Raw genomic sequence first — 24316 nt, 5'->3', positions numbered from 1 at the left:
CACACACACACACACACACACACACCCGGATCACTGGGGAATAAACAAAGGTATTTGAGCAAAGAGAAGGGAACGTTATCCAGGGAAGAGGCTGTACTCAGTTCTCTGGCTTGCTTGTCTTCTGCAGGTGCATCTCCGCTCTGCCAGACGTCTCTGTGAGCTCTGCTGTGCCAACCGGGGCACCTTCATCAAAGTGGGCCAGCACCTGGGGGCTCTGGATTACCTGCTACCAGAGGAGTACACCAGCACGCTGAAGGTGCTGCACAGTCAGGCCCCACAGAGCAGCATGCGAGAGGTCCGCCAGGTCATCCGTGAAGACCTGGGCAAGGAGGTACCCACCTCTCTGGGGCAGGGAGGGCCCAGAACTAAAACTGTGCTTTTAAAAAAGGCTCTGGCTGGGTGTGGTGGTGCACACCTTTAATCCCAGCACTTGGGAGGCAGAGGCAGGCAGATATCTGTGAGTTCGAGGCCAGCCTGGTCTACGTAGTGAGTTCCAGGCCAACTGGGGCTACAGGGAGACCCTGTCTCAAACACCAAAAAAAAAAAAAAAAGGCTCTGGAGGTGTTTTTGCTGCCTGGACCCATCACTGGTGCAGAACTAGATGTCACAGCAACCTTCAGTGCCAATGCAGATGCTAGAAGGAACTTCTGACAGTTAGTAAAAAAATATTGCTTGAAATATGAAATGTTCCTATTTGATTGTGTTGGCTGGTCATCTAGTGTGATTTAGACAGTGCAGCCTAATACTGCCTGTCGGGTCCTGAGGGTTTACTGCCTACTGACAATGGTGCTGTGTGTCACACTCACATTTAGTCCTCAGAGCAAGTGCGAGGTGAGAACTGTGACTGACTCCATTTTTCAGATGTGGGATGGAGGCTTTGGTGGCAGTCCCACGTCCGAGGGCACTGCTGCTAAGTGATTGCAGCATTGTAGGATACCATCAGCAGACTATCCAGGAGTTCACTGCTTTGGCTCTTCTGGAGCATCTCTGGTAGACACCTGTCCAGCCTGCTTGACCCTTCCAGGGATGGAAAGCCCACTCTTTCATCATCCTCTTTGGTGATCCATTCTGTTGTCTGTGGTCCCCAACTCTAAGAAGGCTTCCCTACAAGCACTAGAACTGGCCTCCTCAAATCTCCTTTTTGCTTCTTCATCCCATACCCTGGAGTGGCAGAGGAAGGAGGGAAGGGCCTTTGTTGCATTTCTTTATTCTCACACTGGGGACCTCAAGGGTGTCGTTTTTGTAACACTCTGGGCACAGTTGCTTGGACCTTCACTGGCCTGTTCTTGTCACCATTTCTTGATACAGAGGAGGATTGGAGCAGCCATCTGCAGGTGCCTGAGCAGCAGGTCAGGCCCAACCTTAAGACCTATGTGCTGCGATTTGAGTATCCCTCAGGGATCACTACTAAATCCTTATTCCCCTCACTTGGTGCTGTCTGGCATTCTCTTAGATTAACCCATGGGTCTTCTAGAGCTTTCTGAGCAAAATGATCCAGCCTTCAGCAGCTGATGTCTTTTCTGAGGTTAGTTTGCAACTCTTTACGCCTCCTAGTTGCTTTTCAAATAAAATCCCGGGAGCTGGAGAGATGATTCAGTGCTTAAGAGCACTTTTTGCTCTTCCACAGGACCCGAGTTTGGTTCTCAGCACCCCATGGCTCACAACCACCTGTAATTCTGGCTCTAGGGGATCTGATGCCCTCTTCTGGCCTCCTTGGGTACCCCCACACATATGGCATATACTTACACAGACACAGACATACAGACACACACGAACAGACACACAAGACACACAGACACAGATACACATACACATATATAAAGTAAAAATAAAATCCTTAGTAAGATTTTGAGGCACACTCCACCTGATCCCTACCTCCTACTTGTTTCATAGGAGACCTGGTGACTAGAGTTTGGACCCTGAAATCAAGGCCTTGAACCTAGCACAAATTATGTCCTCTTGGTACCTCATCTCATCTATAAAATGAGGAAGACCGTAGAACCTCATAGGGTTGGCATGAAGATTAGAAGGGTGAATGGATAGCAAATACTGTGATGGCAGTCATGTCCTGTGCTCTGGTCATCCTGCACTGCTCCTCTCCTCTCATCATGTGCCCTAAGCCTTCAGTACCTGGGTCCATTCCTCCCTCTGCTTGGAATGCCTTTACTTCTTTCTCTCCAGGCTAGTTGTCCTCCTGTCCATCTATCTAGCAAATGCCAGGCAGGGTGCTAGCTGCTAGTATCCTGTATAAACTGCAGTTCTCCTGGGAAGGCCTTGGCCTCCCTAGACCACCTGCATCAAATTCTGATTAACTTTGTACCTTCCATGTGTGGTGCTGTGAATCAGTTGAATCAGGCTATTCCACTGTAAAGCAGAAAATCTTTGGGGATGAAGGCTGTGACAGTCCTATTTCTCTGGACCTGTAGTACCAGAACAGTGAGGTGTATAGTAGGTACCAGTGTTTGTTTAATGGGCAAATGAGCTTCCTTAGGTTATGCAAGGCAGGGCTGAGCGTAGGAGTAGAGGTTTGATAAAGGCCATTCTCATTTTTACTGATGTGTGTGGAGCTGGTATTAGGTATCCAGCATCCGGTCTAAGAGGCCCTGCTCCTTAATGATGGCCTCAGTGATGACCTGGTCTAGAGGAAGGCCTCATGATCTGACTCTGTTGGGGTCTGAGTCATGCCAGAGGTGAGCACAGGTGCCTTAAAGACTTCCTTGCTCTGAGCAACATTTCCTTCAAAAGGAGAGAGAGGGAATGAGAGGCATATTTGATTTAGGGCTGGAGTCAGGGAGCAGGCCAGCAGGAGCAGGGTTCAGATAGAGGAACCCCAGGCAGCAGGGATAGGATTGGCAAGGTGCTGGCCTGCTTGCCGTTGCTTCTTGCCGAGACTCTTGGCTTCCAACAGTGTAGGATTCATCCCCAAGTCAAAAAGAAACAACTCAGTGTAATAACGGTGCTAAGAGCATCATTGCTGGCATGTGGCAGCTCAGCGGGGGTGGATGTGAGGGACGGGAGGCAGGAGGAGATTAACCATTGGAAGCACCTGGAGAGGGGGTTGGACAAGAGCCTGTCTCTGGCTCCTTCCAAGCTAGGGCAGAGTAAAGTGAAAAGTTAGGGTGTCAGTAGTTGTGGTGGGCCTACCCAGCTGACCAAAGGCTGTCTAGGGCTGGAAGTTGTCTCCTCCATCTTCAGGGTGTCTTCTCCAGCCTCCTCTAACCAAGTAGTCCTAAGCCATGTGGCTGTGTGGCTCCTGCTCGTTTGTCTGGAGTCTTCTGAGAAAGTGAAGGTGCCACCAAGGTCACATCACTGCTGGGAAGCTTAGAAACCTCTGATTTTACCACAGCCTTCATAGGTACCCAGTCAAAGGCTTCCCTTCCCCCCTTCCTCCTCCTCCTCCTCCTCCTGCCTCCTGGGAGGGTGGCATTTATTCCTTGGTGACACAGTACCCAGTCAAAGGCTTCCCTTCCCCCCTTCCTCCTCCTCCTCCTCCTCCTTCTGCCTCCTGGGAGGGTGGCATTTATTCCTTGGTGACACTCTCTTTCATCTGTGGGTGGAGGGAGGGGAAAAGGGGTTGTGTGGGAAGCAGGGTAGGTGAGTATGGGGGTGTGAGGGTGGAGGAAATCACTCACTTTGTACTCCCTCCTCCCCCAGCCCTCCTTGTGACACTGCTTGGGAAGAGCTTTTTCTTCAAGGGCGGTACTGGGGTGGGCTGCTTTAATCCGTGCTACCCCCAGTAGTAGGCCCTTCTGAGGTAACAGGCTTCACCCCTGGTTTCCAGAGCATGGTTGGGAGGGGCCGACTGTCCTGCATCATTGTCTTTCTGCGTCTGAGGTCATTCCAAGTTCAAAGACTATGTGAGTGCTCCCACTTCTCAGACTGCAGGCAGGGGTAGGCAAGAATTTAGGGTGCTATTTCGGGCCTTATTGCTCAAACCATGTGTCGCTTCAGGATCCTTCCCATCCACAGAGGCCTTAAAAGTCACTTGTACACTCAAATTCCCTTCTTCCCCCTCCTCTCCCTCCCTTCTCCCTTCCTTTTTTTTTTTTTTTTTTGAGACAGGGTCTCCCTGTAGCCCCAGCTGTCCTGGGAATGGCTATGTAGACCAGGCTGGCCTCGATCTCACAGAGATCCTCTTGGCTCTGCCTCCCAAGTGCTGGGATTATAAAGGTGAGTTGCCACCATGCCCAGCTTAAACCAGTTCTTGTTCCAGGCTGTTGGGACTGGCTCTGGAGGGTGTCCCCACTATGGGGATGGGGGGTGGTTTCAGATGGAAGTGGCAGCACCTTTGGATCCTGAACCCCATGATTACATTTGGTTCCAGTTCAGTCCTAATCCCTGGATATTAGCTGGTACCATCAGTGTAGAGAGGCCATTGAAGGACTCCATCCTTGTATAAGGACTTGCTTAATGGAGTGCTGGGTGCCACTTGGCTAAGTGAGGGACAGCATCTAGTGATAGAATGAGGCCCAAGAACTGGCCTCTAAAGGAAGCGACCTCAGTCTGCACTGGATTGAAGGTGCTTTCAGCTCTGTTCCCTAGCTGTCCCTAGGGCCACAGATCCAAGTGCAGTACCTACCTTGGCCAGCAGATGGCACCCAAGTTTGCAAATCAGGGATGAATACTGGCCCTTCTCTGCAGAGAGGTGCCCTGATGAGGATGAAATTCAGGCTCTTTCCATTCTTGGGCATGGTCCAAGGAGGCCAGGCTGACATCTCTTCACCATGAATGGGGCAGCTTGAAGTCATGAGAAGCTGTTGACTGCTGCTAAACTTTGGATAATTGTCCTCCAAAGGTCTCTGTGTTAAAGGCTTGGACCATCCATTTGAAAGACAGAGGAACCTGTAGTAGGAAGGGCCAAGTCAGAGCTTCCTTCGCCACTGGGAACTGTAATAATTATTTTCTTGTTTCTGTGACCTGACAAGAAGCAGCTTAAGAAAGGAAGGATTTGTTTTGGCTCGCAGTTCTAGGGTGCAGTTCATTGTGGATGGGAAAACAGGTGGCAGGCGTGGGAAGCTGCTGGCCACATTGCATCTGTAGTCAGGAAGTGGAGGGCAGTGAAAGCTGCTGGCAGCTCTCCTTCTCCCTTTTATTCAGTCTGGGATTCCAGCCCTTGGGATGGTGCTGCCCACATTTAGGGTGGCTCTTTTCACCTCAGTTAACCCAGTCTAGAGAATTCCTCACAGACATTTCCATCATGATTCTAAATCCCATCAAATTGACAATTGAGATTAACTATACAGGGACACCCTTAAAAGGGATTGTTGGACCCTGGCACTTTCCTGTCTGTCCCATGCTTCTTGGTTACGAGGCAAGCAGTTTAACACATGCTCCTCACCGTTGTCATTTGACTTCCCCATCATAAGCCCAAAGCAAGAGATCTGGCAGATCTTGGATTGGAACCTCCAGAATCAGGAAGGATTAAATCTTTTCTCATAAGTTAACTGTATCAGGTTTTTCTTTACAGTCATGTGAAGCTGAGTAATAGAACCATTCTGCCCCCTCGAGCCCTTGACTTCATGCCTGGGTCTTCTTAAAAACCACGAACCCATCCTTATACCATCTTCAACTGAGTGAGGAGTCTTGTTTTAAAAATATTTTATTTATTATTTTTATTTTATGTGTATGAGTGTATTGCCTGCATGTATGTGAGTGCACCAGTGTTGTGCAATGCTGCGGAGGTCAGAAGAGGGCTTTGGATTCTCCTGGAACTGGAGTTATGGACGGTTCGTAGCCGCCATGTGGGTGCTGGGAATTGAATCCGGGTCCTCTGTAAGTGCAGTCAGTGCTCTTAACCTCTGAGCCATCTCTTCAGCCTGTGAGGAGTCTTTTGGGGGCTCCTATGAGCTCTAATCTAACAGCCTGTGATTTGGTGGCTTAGTACCTTTCTGAACATTCTTCCTTCTTTCTCTTGTTTGTTGAAACAGCTGGAATTTGGTGAAAAGAGAGCCGTTTCATACACTGATGTGGTCAAGGATGATTTGATCTCATTCTTTTTGAAAAAATACTTTATTTATTATTTATGTGTATGAGTGTATTGCCTGCATGTAGGTAAGTGCATCTGTGTCGTGCAATGCCCGCGGAGGACAGAGGAGGCTATTGGATCCCCTGGAACTGGAGTTAGGACAGTTGTTAGCTGCCATGTGGGTGCTGGGATTCGAACCCGGGTCTTCTGCAAGAACAACCAGTGTTCTTAACTGCTAAGCCATCTCTCCAGCTCCTTGATCTCATTCTTGACCTCATGTTGAGAGAACAGGCTGATCAGTGTAATATCTGGTTACATGAGAGCCCAGGGAGTTGGCAGGAAGGATTCTAGATGGAGACTTTCTGATGCAGGTGGCATTGACCCAGGTCCTCAGAGCTGGGTGGGATTGGAGAAGCTAGAGGTGAGAGGAGGGGCTTACTGATGGATGTTATGGGCTCAGCAAAGGTGCAGTGATACAAACCCTAAAGGCAGGTATTTTGTTGACTAGGATGTATGTTTAGGAGCTGAGGTCAGAATTTGAAGGGCCTGCAATGATCTTCTCAGAATGTGAGGCTGAGGGCGTGAAGGACTTAGAGGTGGACCTGAACAAAGGGAGGATGAAGGGACTGAGACGCAGAAGGTGGAGAAGGGAAGGCGTTCGGAGAACTTGGTGGTAGCCTGGTTGTCTCAGTAATGCAGAAATGTCGTCATCTTTTACAAGTGGGGAAATTTGAGGTGGGTAGAAAGCTTGGGGGAAGTGATCAATAGGTTAGTCAACCACACTGCTATAGCCGTCTTTGGCTACGGACATACTCATGCACATTCATGTCTGCCTACAAACACAGGTGAGTCAGGATGTAGCATGAGTCAACAAATAATCCAGGCAAGTGGGCATGGTATAGACACCTATAATCCCAGCATTCAGGAGACTGAGGATCAGGAGTTTGTGGCCATCCTAGGCTACATAATGATACTGTTGAAATAAAGCAAAACAAAACAGAACAAACGTAAATGACAGATAGAATGTCATGGAATATGCCAGATAAAGTTCTTTTTGCTTCTGAAGTTTTATGAGAAATTGAAGAGAATGAGGTCAGCAGCTAGAGTATAGCCTGGAATTACCCTTGTTAGAGGCAGCACTTGTGTTGTGGTGGATAGTGTGGTTTATCCTCTCTGAAACATGTTTATGTCAATCTTTGCTTCTGAACTCTCCTACCAGGGATGTGGGGATTTAGACTTTAGCTTATTTTCTAGCTTTCCACAGTCACCAGGGCTGAGCATTGTGTTTCATGGGTGCTGTATGCCATAGGTGCTTGGTCTTCTTGGTGAGATTTGGAAGAGATGTTGGTGTGCCATTGTATATCATATAGGCAATGCCCACATTATATGAACCCCTAGGGGCAGGTGGAAGGTGACTTATTTGTCTTGTTTTACCCAAGGTCTAAAAAAGTTCACAAAAGAGGTAAGAAGCTCCTGCCCCAAAGATGTCAGCTTTTTCTCCAGCTTGGTGGTGGTGGACAAAGAAACAACACTGAGGGGTTCAGAGACCAGCAAGAACAAAGGCTGGGGTGGGGAAGAAGAGAGTTAGAAGAACTAGCCTGGGCAAGGGACACACGAGACTGCCGGTGGCTCAAGGAAACTTTGGTGAGAAATAGGATGGGTCCCATGCATGCATGGCTCTGCCAGGGCTGGGCATCTTTTCATTCCTGTGTTATTACTCTGGGTTCTCCCAAGAAACTGTCGAATGAGATATGAATATATGTCTATATGCATGTGTGTCTTTACATATATGCATACGTGTGTATGTGTCTGTCTATCATCTATCTATCTATCTATCTATCTATCTATCTATCTATCTATCATCGAGTTATGATTTTTAAAAATTGGACTATATGGCCAGGCATGGTGGTGCACGCCTTTAATCCCAGCACTTGGGTGGCAGAGACCAGTGGATCTCTGTGAGTTCAAGGCCAGCCTGGTTTACATAATGAGTTCCAGGCCAGCTGGTGCTACAAGGAGACCTTGTCTCAATAAGACAAAAAAATTGGACTATATGATTATAGAGGCTAGCAAGTCCAAAGTTGGCAGAGTGGTCCTGACAGAATCTAAGTACCAATGCTACAGTTCAAGTGTGAAGGCCTTCTTGCTTCAGGGATATTATCTGATTGCATGAGGCCCACTCAGATTATGGAAGGCAGCCTGCTTTACTCATAAATTGGGCACGGAGGCCTGTAATCCCAGTATTCTGGAGATGGAGGCAGGAGGATTGAGAGTTAGAGGCTAGCCTGGTCTGCATAGTCAGACAATGTCTTGAAAACCCAAGGGCTGGGCTAGGGGATGTAGCTCAGAGGTAGAATGCATGCCTAATGTGCTCAAGGCCCTGGGTTTGACCTTAGCATTGGAAAAAAGAAAGGAAAAAAAATCCATCTAGAGTACCATTTGGTCTAATATCAGGGCACCGTGGCCCAGCCAGGTTGGTGTGTGAACATTGTAATTCTCCATGTGGCCCTATGCATTTCTACTCTTAGTCCTGTTGAGACATGACATTTGATTTTTGCTGAAATTTTGAGGGGCAAGAACCAAACTACCTGTTGCTTTATTAGCTTATGGCCTCTGGCTTTCTCTTTTCTGTTTCCTCCTTTGTCGACTTAGTTGGGGATGGGTCCCATCATATGAGCTTGCTATGGGAAGATATGAATTAACACAGGTGGAATGTTAGAACACACCAGTGCCCGATCTGACTGCCCCTGTCCTTCTTTTATGCACATGTATTTAGGGAGCCCCTCCTGTGAAGGTTCTGTGCCAGCCCCTGGGGGCCCCTGCCTTCACGAGTCCTTGTCTCCATTATTCCTGTGCTTTTACTCTGGCAGGGGCCCAGTGAGGTCAGTTCACCTGTTCCCATGCCTCAGCTTGCCTTACCGGCCTGCAGTCATCATGAGTGTCACCTTAGACGACTCAGCTGTCCTTCAACCTGTTTCTCCTGGCCTCAATGCAACCTTTGTCCTGGCGGCTGGCTGCCTTGTCTCCACAGACTGTCCTCAAGAAGGCCACTAAGTGAATATTCTCGGAATGGAACAGAAGGATCTGGTGGTCACACAGCTGATACGAGGAAGCTGGGTACAGGGAAGCGAGAGGCCAGGGAAGATTACCCCTCCTCCTGGCTTGTTCTCATCCTGCTTTCCCAGCAGATCTCAATAAAAAATACATTTATATTAAAGGCATAATGAAGAATAAAAAACATTTTCCCCCAATAACGTCAACATCAAAAGGAGATTTTTATCAATTATGAGAAAGAGAGATTTGGGCCATAAAATAGTAATTTAACGAGTAGGAGATGGATGGCAGGAAGCATTAATGTCAGCCACGACGGATGGCCTGCCATTAGTCACTGGGGAAGAGGTGAGGCACTGGCCACACAGCCTGGCTGGTTCTTTTCTGATGCTCCCCATCCCCAGCCCTGCCCTTCCCCAGTCTGTGCCCCTCTCTCTGCCCACAGAGACTCTTCTTGTCTCTGAGGCATCTTCCAGTCCTGCCCTTTCTCAATCTGTACCCCTCTCTTTGCCTGTTGAGTCTCTGCTCCAATTTTCAAGGCATTTTCCATCCAATTATTGTAGTTTCTTGATGAGTTGTACATAGTCAGGTGTCTGGGGTCAGGTGGCCCTTGTGTCTGTGAAGAAAGTGCTATGGTGAGCAGAGCAGGAGCTTCCTCTTTCCCTCAGCCTTGTGGTCTTTTGTGCCTGGGCTGCCGTAGGGTTCCCCTGTTCACCTTATGTGCTTCCCCACATCTGTCCTGCTGGACTTGTTCTTATCCTTAAACCTCCAGGTCCTACCCCCAACTCACCCCATTCTGCATGCCTGTTGGGGGGCAGCTACTGTTTCAGAGGGAGTACTGAAGTGCAGAGTCCTGTGAAAATTTCTTCTGTGGTCTTCTCAAGTACTTGAGTCAGCATCAGTGGCCTTTTTTGGTGCTCCTGGTTGGTCACTTTCCAGTATTGAATCCCTCATGGTCCCTGACTTGGACTTGGTATGAGTAGGTGTTAGTAAATGTTGTTCAACTGAATTCTACAACTACCTGGATTGCCTCTGCAATCACTCTTGAAGCCTTCACTGATGGCAGTTTGGATGAACCCTTTTGAAAGTCCATAGCACTTGGCTGGCCCTTGTGCTAAGCTTGGCCATCTGGTCATCGCAGTGGCCAGCTTTTGTTCTCAGGAGAGCAAGCTGGAGTTCTGTCGGTGCACCGCCTAGGGCCTGCACACAAGAATGCTTAACAGTGGGTTATGAGGTGAATGAAGATTCTATTTGAGTTTGGAATTGAAATCTTGCTGAAGTTCCAGATGCTCTGTGTCATCCTAAGTAAGTCTGATGATCTTTGTAGCCTTGGTTTCCTCGTAGACATTGATAGGACTGGTGAGGTCTGAAAGATATAAACCCTCTAAAAATGTGTCAGGACCTTGGGCTGGACAACAGTGTTTTGAGTGACACCTCAAAAGCATAGACATCAAGAGTAAAACTAGACCAATAGGATTCTGCCAAATGAAAAAGCTTCTACACAGCAAATAAAATAGTCAACAGATTGAAGAGACAACCTGCAGAGTGGGAGAAAGTATTTGCAAACTATCTGTTCAACAAGAGGATAATATCCATGGCTTATCAGAAACCAAAAAACAAACAAAAAACAGAAGGAAAAAACCCCACCTCAATAGCAAAAAAGAAAAATTTCTGATTAAGAGACATAGCTAATAGGTGTTTGAAAAAAATATTCAGCATTACTAATCACTACATCCAAACCACAGTAAACCAAGCACAGGGATGCATACCTGTAAGCCCAACACTCAGGAGGCTAAGACAGGAGGATCACTACAAGTTGGAGACTAGCCTGGGATACATAGTGAGTTCAGGACTAGCCTGAGATGCATAGCAAAACCCTGTCTCAACCCCCAATCAACCTGCTGCACCCCCTCCCAACAGTGCGGTATCTCACGCTAATTAAAATGTCTGTTATAACTGGAGGGATAGTGTAGCTGTTAAAAGCTAAGGCTAACAACCAAAACGTTAAAGGTTCGAATCCCAGCACCCACAAATGAGTGCTGTCTCTTCGGCTGCCCTTTTAAGCCAGGCAAGTCCCAGCACTCGGGAGGCAGAGGCAGGCGGATCTCTGTGAGATCAAGGCCAGCGTGGTCTACATAGTGAGTTCCAGGACAGCTGGGGCTACAGGGAGACGCTGTCTCAAAAAGACCCCCCCCCCAAAAAAAAAAGCAAGAGCCCAGTGTGGTGGTGCATGCTTTTAATCCCAGCACTCGGGAAATCTTTGTGAGGTTGAGGTCAGCCTGGTCTACATAGTAAGTTCTAGGCTAGCTGGGGCTACAGAGAGGCCCTATCTAAAAAAACAAAAAAACAAAACAAAACAAAAAAACAGGGATATAAGGACATAGAGAGCAGGGAACAAGGAATACTACTTCCTCCTCCTCTTCTTCCTTTTCCTCCTCTTCCTCCTTCTCTTCCTTCTCCTCCTCCTCCTCCTCCTCCTCCTCTTCCTCCTCCTCCTCCTCTTTACCCTCTTCTGCCTCCTCTTCCTTTTCCTCATCCTCCCTCCTTTACCCTAATTAAAATGTCTATTATCAAAAAGACAAGAATGCAGAGAAAAAGAATTCTTTTCCTCTCCTCCTCCTCCCTAAAAAATTAATTTTTTTTCTAGACTCTTACTGTGTAGCCCTGACTGATTTGGAATTAGCTGTGTAGGCCAAACCTACCTCAAACTTATGAGGGTCCTTTCACCTCTGCCTTCCAAGTGCTGGGATTACAGGCATGCACCACCACTCCCTGCCTCTTCTACACTTTACTTGTAATTTGGGTGGGTATGTGCCACAGCATATGTGTGGAGGTCAGAGGACGATTTGTAGGAGTTGGTTCTTTCTTTCTACTGTGTAGGGCCTGGGGATCCAACTCAGGTTGTCAGACCTGGCTGTGAGGATCTTTACCCACCAAGCCATCTCATGCTCCACCCCTTAATCTTCTATACTTTCTGTACATTACTATGGAAAACAGTATAGAGGTTCCTCAAGAAGCTGGAATCAGTAGTCTCATTACTGGGTTCATCTCTAAAGAAATCAGCATGTGAAGATATGATAGTGAAGATGTGGTCCCCATCTAAGTGCCCATCAGTGAATGAATGGATTAAGAAAATATGGTCCTGTACATGATGGAATATTTTCCAGCAACAAAAAAGAATGAAATCCTGTCCTTTGAAGCAACATAGATGGAACTGGAGATCATTGCACTAAGTGAAATGCATCAGGCATGGAAAGGCGAAAACCGCATGTTTTCATTCATGTGTGGAAGCTGAAAAAGTTGGTCACATAGAAACAGACAGTAAAAGAGTTGTCACCAGGATCTGAGAAGGGTAGTGAGGAGGTAGAGATAGGAAGAAGTTGACTGATGGGCACAAAATTGCAGTTTGCTAGGAGAAATAAGTTGTAGTGTCCTGTAGCAGAGGAGGGAAACTACACTTCACAGGATTATATCGTATATTTAAAATAGGTAGAAGAGAGGATTTTGGATGTTCTTAAACCAAGGAAATGATAAATGTTCTGGGCGATGGATTGCTGATTACTCTGATTTGATCATTACCTATTGTATATATGCATTGAAATGTCATACCTGTACCTCTGTAAGTACGTACAATTATTATGTGTCAATAAAAAGACATTACCATCTAAAGTACAGTGCCTGCTGTATAGGCGGTGCCAGGAACTGTCAGCTGTGCTTACCCTGTGTCGAGCCCTCATATTGTATGCAGCCGATCTCTCGGTTCCTGGGTCTTCTGGGCTTTGATGACCGACTCTTTTCTTTCACCTGCCATCCATTCAGAAGCAAGTGCTTTAGGCAAAGCAATTCATGAGAACCCTGATGGTCGTAAGGGATTAGACACCTTTTGGTTTAACCCCAGCGTGCCATAGGTGAAGAAGCTTGTCCAGAGTAGCATATATAGGTGGTAGAGAGTGGAGTCAAACCCATGTCTCCCTGATCTCATTCAGTATTCTTCTTCTTGGGTCATTATGGTCTAGGGTAGAAGCTCAGTGCTTGGAATGGGAGCCAGGGCTCAGGAATCAGGCTGGACCCAAGGGCTTTGAGAAGATTCATTCTTCCCTTGTGACCTGTGGTCTCCTGTGGACTTTGAGGAAGTTGTATTCTCATATACCTGTCCCTCAAGCCCACAGAATTCTTGGTGTTGTTTAGGAGTGGGGATCTATGGCAGGCTATCACCATCCCCAATCCCTGGGTTGCAATTCCTGGTCTGAGAAGGGACATTTCTATTGGTCGTAACTGCCTGCCCAGGTAGTTGTCTTAAAAAGACAGACTTATTCTCTCCCAGTTCTAGAGACTGGAAGTCAGAGATCAAGATGTGGACATAATGACACTCCCTCTGGGGAGGTCTTCCTTTCCTTATCCGGGTCCTGCCAACTATTGGCAGTCTATGAAGTTGGTTTGGAGCTTCAGCATTGCTAAGGCATGGATGGAGCCTCAGACTCCTTTGTCAGATAGCCTTCTTACGGATACTGAATTTATGGCCCACCATGATTTCATCTAACTTAGCTTATTATAATTCAAAGACCTACTTTACATACTGAAGTTCTGAGGGCACTGGAGGGCCAGAGGTGGGTTTCGGTGCGGTTGTCCTAGACTCTTCTGTCTCTCCTCTCAACTCTCTGCAGGATCACCCTCACTGCAGTTCATTCCCTTCATGACCAGCTTCCCCTGGCCATTCTGAGCCTCACCTCTTCTCAGCTCTGCCACAGGAGATATTGAGCCTCTTCTCACTTTCATTTTGGGACGTTACAGATGGACTCAGACTGATTTGGCCCAAGTTGGTGTTATACTTGGTTAAATGTTCTCCTGGATTAAATACTGTTCCTGTCTGTATTAGTTTTTCTTTGTTGCTCTGAAAAAATACCTGGCAAAAGCAACTTAAGGAAGGGTTTATTTTGGCTCACAGTTCATGGGTATCGACAATCATGGCAGCAGGAGTGTGAGGCAGTGGGTCATACTGTATCTGCAGTCAAGAAGCAGAAAGAGATGAATTATTGTGCTCAGCTTGCTCCTTTCTTTTTCAGTCCAAGACTTCATCCCATGTAAATTTGTCTCCTAAGTGATTCTAAATCCTGTCAATATTAACCATCATTTTCCTCAAATTAATATTTTCTAGTCAAGGAGTCTGAGGCCCTGAGAGGTTAGTGATGGCTGTAGCTCCAATGCTAAGAAACAGCAGAGCAGGATTTGAACTTGATGACTCCTGCTATAGAGCCACCAGTCCTGAGGAAGGCCTGAGTCTGATGGCTTTAAAGGAGGCCATAGGCTTTGGGCCTAATATATAGCACACTTTAGGGAGTCATTGTGGGCCCACATTTCACAAGTAAAATCAAATGAGCTCACCATGTGTGTGTGTGCATATTTGTAAGGCCTGGGACTGATATGAAGATGTTTCAGACAGTGCTGGCCAATGGCAAAGGACTGATGGGAGGGGCCTATGCAGTACCATATGGGGAAGGTCTATGGTGTTCCTTCCCTCTGGCAGTTCCTGGAGCCCAGAGTGTGAGTGTTCCCAGCGGGGCAGGAGGTCAGGAGGCCACAAGCTAGAGGACAGATGCCATGGCCATTGCTCTTAAAGGAGCTTAGGAGCTGCCCTGGCAGTTGAGCCTCCAGGGCTGCCAGAGGGGCTGCAGCATCCCCCGCCCTCCCCACTCCAGGAGTGGAACCCATGGCCTCCTTTTTCTTTCCAGTGAGAAGGGGAGTGGCTGGCTTGCAGGCTGCTTGGAGCTAGGTCTAGGGAAGTGGTTGCAGTGGTGTGTGATGTCTTCTTCCTGTCTCCCCATGAGCCAGGGTTGACTTTGCTGGTGATGGCCTGAGAAGAGATGGTTGGAGGTAGGGTTTAGGCCCTGTCAGTTTGACAGTGAACATAGTTGCCAGCATTGACCAAGTGCTTGCTGCATTGTGGGTGTTCATTTTGGTTTGGGCTCTCCTGGAAGTGGACTCCAGGACAACTCTTAAAGAGAATTTTGTGGTGATCTCAGGGGCTACCACAAGTGGAAAGTGGAAATTGGAAAGTGGTTGTATGGCCGAGGGAAGAGGAGGCACATGGTGACTATATGCTCTTAAACCAGCTGCCATTGTGGATGAAGGAGATTTAATGCTATGGGGTAACTGGGAGATGGTGTCACATGCCCGTCATCCCACCCCAGGGCAAAGAAAAATGCAGAGCTTTATGCTCTACTTCCTAACCTCACCATGGCTGTTCCTGGGGGCTGTTCCTGAGACTGAAGTCAAGACGCTTCTATGAGGGAAACAAGTGGGCAGGAGGCAAGATCCAGGGAACAGGTGGGGCTGGTGCCTTTCAGGCATCTTCTAACCTAATCTTCATAGCTGCTCTGTGAGAGGAAGCCCATTTTGCAGAGGGGCAGACAGAAGCTGGAGAGGTTGTTATGAGCCTGTGGTCACTTAGAATTTGAGGTAGAATCCTGGCTCCTAATGCCGGTATTCTTTGGTTTTCTCTTAGGGGCTCTGTGCTTTTCACAAAGATTCCTGTCTTAGCAAGGTAAGGCTTTCCCCTCATTCCTGAGAAGGAGGAAGGCAGGCAAATGGGAACATTTATTAAGTGCTTCCTCTGTCTGAAATGTGCATTAGGTGTTTTGAAGCATGTGGTCTCATTTAATCCTACAGTAACTCAGCAAGGTGGGGATCCCTTTCCCCAATGTTTCTAGTTGTAGAAAATGAGACTTAGACATGAGTGACTTACTGAGGATCACACAGCAGGGCAGTGAGTGGGTAGTTGAGCCATGAATTGGGTAGCTGAGCTTGGTTGACATGTGACTTCAGAGAAACACACACTTTAGTTATATGGTCTGCTCCCAGGTGGTAGGAAGTCAGGAGGAGATAGACCTGGTTCCAGACTATGCTGATGGGCTGGGGAGGCTGGACTGGGCCAGCTCCAAGTCTCCTAGGAGGCTGTTCTCCTTCCTCTGATCTACCTGGGTCTGCCATCTTGCCTGCAATGCCAGGCTGGTCTTGACCTGTTTCTTCAAGAGCCAGTCAGCTGATGACTGGGGAGGGGCCTCAAGAAGCACAAGGACCAGAGGTCAGGCCCTGTGGCTCCTCTGGAGAAGTGGCTGCAGGCTGTGGTTGGAGGGGGCACTGTCTGTCATTGCCTCTCCCCACCTGCTTTGTACCTGATGCTGCTTCTAGGCAGCAGAGGGAGGTGAGCCCTACACGTCTAGCTGATTTATGTTTGCCACTGAAACAATAATGTTTAATCTGGGAAGGGCTAATCAATTTTTTATGCTGATTATAAATCGGCCAGCTGGGCCTGTTGCTTCATTCATAGACTTCAGGCCAAGCCCATTTCCCAGCCCAGGCTTCTGTGGTGGTTTAGGCTCGGAAGGCCCTGCTTCAAGGAGAATTCCTCCTTGGGGCCTGAACTCTTTGGAAGAGAGGGTGTGTGCCTGCATATGTGTGTTTGTGGGTACATGTATATGTGTGTTTGTGTGCATGTGCTCAGTACACATGTGCATGTGCATATGTATCTGTGTAGCTATGCATGTACGAATGTTTATGTGTATACACATGTCTGTGTGGATGAGTGTACATCTCTGTGTGCTTGCAAGTACATGTATCTATGTGCACATGTACATATATGTCTATGTTCACACATGTGCCTCTCTGTGTACATGTGTATGTATGTGCACATATGCATGTTTATATGTATGTCTCTGTGTATGTGTGTGTATCTCTTACCAGGGAGGTGGCCCTGGGGAGAAGCAGTCTGATGGGAGTTTGTATGGGTGCACATGCATATGTGTCAGTGTTTACACATATAGTCGTGTGTGTGTGTGTGTGAGTGTGTGTGTGTGTGTGTGTGTGTGTGTGTTATAGCTAACTGGGAGGTAGCCTGACTCCAGGTAGAGAATCAGACCTATGTGTCATTGTGTATATACATGTGCATATATGTGCATACATGTATAACCAAGGATGTAGACTAACTCTAGGTGGAGAACAAGAGTTGGGTGTGTATGCTTGTTGACCATATGTACACATATGTGGGTGTGTGAAGGTTGGCTTCTATGGGCCTTGGACATAGTTTCAGAACTGTAGGTTGGAAGAAAAGAGTTATTACATCATAGAATTGGAAAGGCCAATGAATCCTCTAACACTTTCCTTTTATAAGTTACAAATTAAGACCCAAAAAGGTGAAGTGATTTCCTGAGGTCACCCAGCAAGGTGGGACTGTCCCCTGTCCCTATGTCCTCCCATAGGTTTCATATGTTTTCATGATCATGTGCATGAATGAGAGTCAGAGGCATGGACTGTATGGCCTGCTGGGGTTGGCTAGTCCTTTTGACACATTACAACCACCCTCACATCTCTGGGCGCCAGTACATGACATGATAGTGACATGCCATAATAAGAGGCTGGTGTAAATTGAGAGAAAGTTGCCCTGAGTTTCTGCCTCAGGAGTCCCTGGATCCTATAGAAGGATGCAGAGAAAAGTGATTAAGAGCTTTCTGGGGGAGGAGGGAGTGGGCAGGACATGGCCTAGAGAGGTGAATGAGCAGGAAGGCTTGGGTGGGCCTGTACATAGGTGGAGAGGTCTGAGGTGGGCTGATAACTGAGGACAGGATGCCACCTTGGAAGGTGTTACCTCGGGGAGGTGTGTGAATCTTGAGTGAAATTAGGGAGGATAGTGCTTCCCAGGCCTGCATAGCTCAAGTGTCCTAAAGCCAGGACACTGGAGTTTGTTGTCTCTGTGGCCCTTCTCCTTCTGGGCCTTCTGTTGTCTGTTTTTGCACTCCTGATTCCTCAGCTGTCTGTGGAAACTCTGTTATATGGCATCGTGCTATACAGGTGAATAAACTGCTGTGAGGGAGCTCATGATTTGGTTATGAGAAGGTCACAGCAATAAAACTTCAATGATAGCTGTCTAGGTGCCACAAGGAGAAATACACAGTACCCTGGGTAGGTTCAGGAGGTGAGGGTGGCCGCAAGAATGGTTTGGGACAGACACATGGAACACAGGGCTGAAAATTTAGAGACCTCGGGGTATAAAAGATCTGGTCAGGAACAGGAAGGAGACCCTGACTGCAGGCAAAGGCTAGAGAGGTAAGCTGGGTATGTTAAGGAGATCTGAAGTTGGCAGAGGTAACTGGGTTTGTTAAGGAGATCTGAGGTTGGCAGGCATCCATTGGCTCTGAAAAGAGCATGGTATGGTCTGATCTGGGATGTCTGGTCTAGAAAACTAACTGGTTCTCATGATTATTCAGGCAAGAGGTGATGGTGTAGACCATGGCTGGATAGGTGGAGAGGAGCTGAATGGGTGTATTTAGAGACTGAATTAGAATGAATTAAATGGGGAGTGGTGAGGGAGGTGTCAGGATCTACCTCTAGGGTTCTAGAGTGGGCAGTGGGGATCTTAGCATTGACTTCAGTGCTGCAAAGGACAGTATGTAGGGGTGTCAGCTAGCCATCTGAGGAGGATCCTCTACAACACAGGAGTTTACACAGCTGCCTTCTACAGGATAGACGGGGGTAGTGAGGGTTAGAGCGGCCCACTGGGTTCCTGCAGGACTGAGTGACTGAGGATCAGCAAGAGGCTGAACAAGGGCCTGAGGTGATAGCTAAGTTGCTAAAGTGCTTTCCTTGCAAGCATGAGGACCTGAGTTCAATTCCCAGAACCCAGATTTTTAAAAAGCTAGGTGTGATGGTATGCACTTGTAATCCTAGCACTGGAGAGGGAAAGACAGGTGGATCCCTGGGACTCACTGGGTAGCCATCTAGCCTACTTGGCAAGTTGATAGCCATTGAGAGACCCTGACCCCCAAAAGGTAGATAGATAGTGCCTGATGAACATTGTCCTCTGACCTATACACACATGTGCATGTGCATTCATGTGCGTATTTGTTCACTCACACCTATATGAGCATGCACATCTGTGCTGAACAGATTAAGGTACCTGGAGTCTAGATATTTAAGTTGGAAAAAAAATCGGCATGCTGGTGTAGTGGGGGTTTTGGGTGTTTCCTTGTAGCCAGATGTGTGGAAGGAGAGGTTTACCGAAGCCTCTGGAGCTCCTGCTGGTCAGTGCTGCAGTCATGTGACAGAAGGCTGTTAGAGACTCCACAGCTCTCCCGTAAGGCCTGAGATTGGAACTGCTGGTTCCCTGAGAGGCTGCAGTGGAAGCAGGGCTCCTGGGGAAGGCGGAAGTGCCATTGCAGCCCCATGTACTCAGTTTTGGCCAAGGAGCTGAGAGACCAGTCTTGGGGAGGCAACCAGGGGGCAGAGGACCCCTCACTCTGGGAGGGCAAGTGGGCTGGTCCTTCATGTCATCATCTGGCGTAGGAGTCAAGAAAACTGTGTGTCCTCCTGGTTCCACATCTTGGGGTTCATGCTTGGCCCATGTTGCCCTAGTATTATCCCTAGTTTCCAGGCCCACCTTTGTCCTGTGTTATACTTAGTGTGACACTAATGCTGTGTGTGTCAGGGGTCAGCAGACGTTGTAAAGGGACTGCATAAGATTTCTACTGCTGCAGTGACAAACCTGCGTATTTGGTGGATTCAATCAACACTTGTTCATTGAATTTCTGTTTTGTATGTTAGAAATTCTAAAATGAAGATGTTGGCCAAGCTCCATTCCTTCTGGAGGCCCCGGGGGGAGTCTTTCTTGGCCTTGTCCAGTTTCTAGAAGTTTCTGACTGTCTTGGTTTATTGCTCCTTCCTCTAGTCAAAGCATAGTATTTTCAGATCTCCTCTCATCTCAGCCTCTCACCTCTGCTTCTGTCATCTCGTCTTTAATTCTGACCTTTTTACATCCCCTCCCCTATCCTCCCCTTTTCTCTCCTATTCTCCCCACCTTCCTCCTCTTCTTTTGAGGCACTAAGGGTTGAATCTAGGCCTTCATGCATGTTGGGTTAGCTCTGCCACTGAGCTAACATCCCTTGCCCTCTTCCCCTCCTCTTTTTATTTTTTAATTTTAAAAATGATTTTTGTTTAGTGTGTGTGTGTGTGTGTGTGTGTGTGTGTGTGTGTGTGTACTCATATGCACATACATGCCACAGTATTTGTGTGGAAGTCAGAGGACAACTTGTGGGAGTTGGTTCTCTCCTCCCATGTGGGACCTGGGGATCAGATTCAGGTCATCAGGCTTGGCAACAAGTGTATTTACCTGCTGAACCATCTCAGCAACCTTTTCTTTTCATTTTGAGACAGGGTTTCACTATGTTGCCCATTCTAGACTTGGCCACATAAACTTACAGAGTTACAGAAGACGTTAAACCTTTGATCCTCTGCCTCAGCCTCTTGAGTAGCTGGGATTACAGGCTTGTACCATTAGACCTGTCCCCTGTGTCCCTTTTCTGAGGACCCTTCTTAGGACATTGGGTCCAGGCTATTCTCCTGTTCTCAGGGTCCCTAACTTCATTATACCTACAGATTCTCTTCTGCCAGGTAAAGTCATATCCATAGCTTTTGGGATGGGAACGTGGGTAATTTTTCTGCGTGCTCTAGAGCCAGACAGTGCATAATTTGAATTTTGTAGGCCTTGTTCTCTATCACAGGGGTTCAACTCTGCCTGGTGTGAGGGGAACTGTGGGTGATGTGTGATTGAGCATGCCATGTCCCCATAAAACATGTTGTCCCTTTGGCAGGTTGGCAGGAAGATTATCTACTTCACAGCTATTTATGGTCTGTGTGTGCGCGCATGTGTGCGTGAGTGGGCTCGCTTTTAGAGGCCAGAAGTCAAACAACATCAAGTGTCTTCCTCTGTCATTGTCCACTTTATTTTTTGAGATAAGATCTCTCACTGAATCCGGAGCTGGCTGTTTTGGTTAGGTTGGCTGTCCAGTGAGCCCCTGGAGTTTACCTGTCTCTGTCTCCCCAGCACCAGGCTTACAGATGCATGCTGCCATGCCCAGTTTTTATGTAGGTGCTGGGGGATCCAAACTCAGTCCTCATGCTCGTGCCCTAAGCACTTTACCTACTGGGCCATCTTCCCAGCCCTACAACTGGTGATTTTTAACCCTGTTCTTGTTGTCAAAGTCAACCGGTAGTGTGTGCTCTTCCCTTGTGTTCCTGGTAGATCTGCTGCAACTGGGTTTCCCTCCCTTTTAAAACTCTGGGTTCTACTGCTTCATGTGCAAAGTGAGTCCAGAAAACTTGCTGCATGCAAGTACTCAGGTGCACAAGGGTTTGCTTCTGAACTCCTTCCTCTGGGCTTTGAGGCATGGGAAACGTGGTTTAGGCTTATTTGCTGTATGGCATGTTGTCACCTCCTAAAGCTAAGGAAGCCCATCCTGACGGCAAGCGGAGCAGCCACGAATAAGACGCCATGCTTCATTTTCTCTATTCTTTTCAATTTGGGCCTAGGGACATTTGAAGGTGTTTGGAGAAGGCCTATGGGTGGTAAAGGTGAGCCTGTTAGGTTTCAGAATTCACGAGCTGCACAGACAGCTGTGCTTGCTCTGCAGGGGTTGGAGCTGTAGAAGAGGGCCCTTTCCCAGGGGTGAGGGAATCAGGAAGCCCAAGTTGGTATGGATTTTATGTTGGGAGCTTCTGGCCACCAAATCCCTGGCTCTCTCTTGTCCCTGTGTGTCACTGTTTGATTTATGATTCCCTCCTCCTGGAGGCTCTTCCTCCTTCCTTCAGCAACTTAGCTGGCTCCTCAGTCTTCAAGTCTCAATCTTGTCATCTCCTCAGGAAAGCCACTTCCCATGTTCGTGCCCTGAACACTGACTCTTAGGGGACCTTCTCCCCTCACAGTGCTCATGAGGATCAGCCACTGGACTTTCATTTCATTTGTAATGATTCCATTAATTCCCTTCTGCCTCCACTTCCCTTTATGTTCCAGTGGTGACTCCAGAGGATGGAAGCTCTCCTCATTTTCTACTCATTCCCCCTTGAATTCCCAGTGACCACCACAGTGCCCCACACATGTTAGTCACTCAGTTAATGCTTTTTGGATGAGTAAACAAATGAACTTTGGTGAATATGCTATCCTTTGTAAATAAGCTATCTTCCATAAAGTGGAGGGTGTACTAGCTCCACAGCTAACCTCAAGAGGGCATTGAGAATTAGGTAAGAGTGCTTTGAGGACACCAAACATTGTGCAAATATAAGGCGTTGCCTGTGGTTGAACATTTGGTCTCTGGAAGCAGAGCTATCCTGACATCCCCTTGGTTTGACCCAAAGTCAGATTAAAGGAGGTAGAAGGCCTCATGTGTGCCAGCTGGCACTGGAGGGCAGGAAGTCAGCTTCCTGAGTCCTAGTTCTGTGTGATGGAGTGAGAGAACTTGGCCTCCCTAGCTTTAAGGGTGGCTCATTTCCTGTGCTCTCATTACCTATGGGACATCTGCTCAGGCTGGGTGCTGGTTGGGGGTCCCTGACTTCATAATCTTCTCTATCCAGGATCTCTGGTGTTTTGTCTCAGAGATCTCTGTCAGAGGCAGGGCATAGATGTGTCACCCTCACAGGCTGTAGGAGTTATTAAGATGAGGAGCATTGAAGGATTAGATTTATGACAGGCAATGGTGGATTATAAAGAATAATTTATCAAATGTCAGGGCCTGCAGCCTACAATTTACAGAAGGTTTGCTTAAGCTGAGATCTGATTGGACTGCCCCTCCCCCATCACTAATGAATGACAGCTCTAATGGATGGCTTCCCAGGCTGGCCAGCCGCACTGGGTGTTTATCTTCTTTTTATTAATCATTATTATCACAACAATTCCCTAGAGTCTCTCCACCCACGGCTCTCAAGATACCCAGTGCCAAGGAGGCTCCCTTGGCTACCTCAAAAGAACTGTGGTCCCTTTTGGGAGGTGTTTCAGCTACCCTTGGTTGGTGGGATGGTCCCAAGTCCCTCACCGTGATGACAGGGAACCTAATCTCAACCCCATTCATCCTCTAGAAAGTTAAATGACTGAGCACAATTCTGTGTCAGGCACTTGATTACAATGCTGGAGAGACTCATAAGTCTATAGTTCAGGAGGAAAGAGGGAGACTGAGGAAATACAAATGGAGGTGAATGTGCAGTTATGGCCATTGTTCTCAAGGAGGGCTTGTGAACTCTGAGGAGGTAGCAGTAAGGGATGTGTGGAGGAAGGTGAGTCTTTTAGGTGGAGGGGACAGCATGTGCAAAGGCCATGCAGGGAACAAGGGAGAGTGATCTAGTGGCCAAAAAGGGCATCTGGTTGTCAGAGAGGGAGGAGGTAAGGCAAGAGAGGCGGGTAAGCCTAGCCCTAGTGCATCTACTAGGATTTGGGCCATAAACATCTGGTGAGGTGATTTAAGCAGAGAGGAATGATATAATCCAGTTGTGTTTGGGGGAAGATGCAAATGCAAGTGGTTGGGTCAGTTAGAAGGCCAGTGCAGTCTCTGGGTGCAAGAGGATGGTGACTTACATCATGACAGAGCAGGAGGGAAGCCAGCATCTCTGATTATCCCATACTGCATTACACCGATATGCCCTCATGGCTAGAGCCACTGTGTAGGCACTTCCTCTCTCTACTCCTGCAGTTGTGGGATCTCTAACGGATGCTATTCTATACCCTCTGTGTGTGGCTTCATCCAACAACCCTATGAGGTCCTTTTATAATAAGTGTTTTATAGATGAGTCAGGTTGGTAGAGATATGTGATCTCTCCAAGCTGGTGCGCTGTGGAGCTAGAATTTGAGCCTGGACATGCACCAACACTTGTATTGGAATCCCCACACTGCACTGCCTCCCAGTTTTGACTGTCCTGACCAGCTTTTAAACATGTTCCAGAGGCATGTTCATAACCACTGTGATATTCCTGACCCTGGCTCCTTGTTGCTTACCATTCTATAGGAAGAAAGAAGCTTGGTGAGATGTGGCTTTGTTGATAGCGTGCCTGCCTAGCATGCATGAAGCTCAGGGTTTGATCCCCAACACCATATAAACTGGGCACAGTGGTGTAATCCCAGCACTCTGGAGGTGGAGGCAGGAGGATCAGAAATTCAAGATCATCCTCACCTCTGTAGTAAGTTTGAAGACAGCTTGGGCTGCATGAGACATTGTCCCAAAACCAAAACAAAACAAAAAATAACCAACAAAAATCCAACCAATCAACCAACCAAACAAAAACAGAAGAGAAAGAAGGTTGGTCTGACTGGAGAAGTCGTTGGCAGAGCCAGGTAGATGATTGCCTTGGGCCTGTAGCTCTTCATCAATTGTCAAGAGTTGCACAATGGGCTGGCCTCCTCTCAGAAGCTTAGGCAAGTTCACCTTAGGTTTTGCTTCTTCCCAGTGCAGTGATAGCAATAGCTAAGGGGTCTGCAGAACTGACAAGGTG

At 47.7% G+C, this 24316-nt stretch overlaps 1 protein-coding gene across 13 annotated transcripts in view; it reads left to right on the top strand.

Annotated features, from left to right (window-relative positions):
- The window catches only part of Adck1 (aarF domain containing kinase 1), a 130973-nt gene that overhangs the window by 48997 nt on the left and 57660 nt on the right, over positions 1 to 24316 (top strand). For all 13 annotated transcript variants that reach the window (XR_003850627.1, XR_003850622.1, XR_003850623.1 and 10 more), the window contains one exon: positions 128 to 331. Coding sequence is in view for 2 of the 13 variants with exons in the window: in XM_029566922.1 (XP_029422782.1) it covers positions 128 to 331 (204 nt within the window). In the remaining 11 variants the exon portion in view is untranslated. The remainder of the gene's footprint in view (positions 1 to 127; positions 332 to 24316) is intronic.

This window comes from Nannospalax galili, unplaced genomic scaffold (assembly GCF_000622305.1).
Source record: "Nannospalax galili isolate Female #2095 unplaced genomic scaffold, S.galili_v1.0 scaffold330, whole genome shotgun sequence".
Classification (NCBI taxonomy): domain Eukaryota; kingdom Metazoa; phylum Chordata; class Mammalia; order Rodentia; family Spalacidae; genus Nannospalax; species Nannospalax galili.
This window is presented reverse-complemented; position numbering and strand designations above follow the sequence as displayed.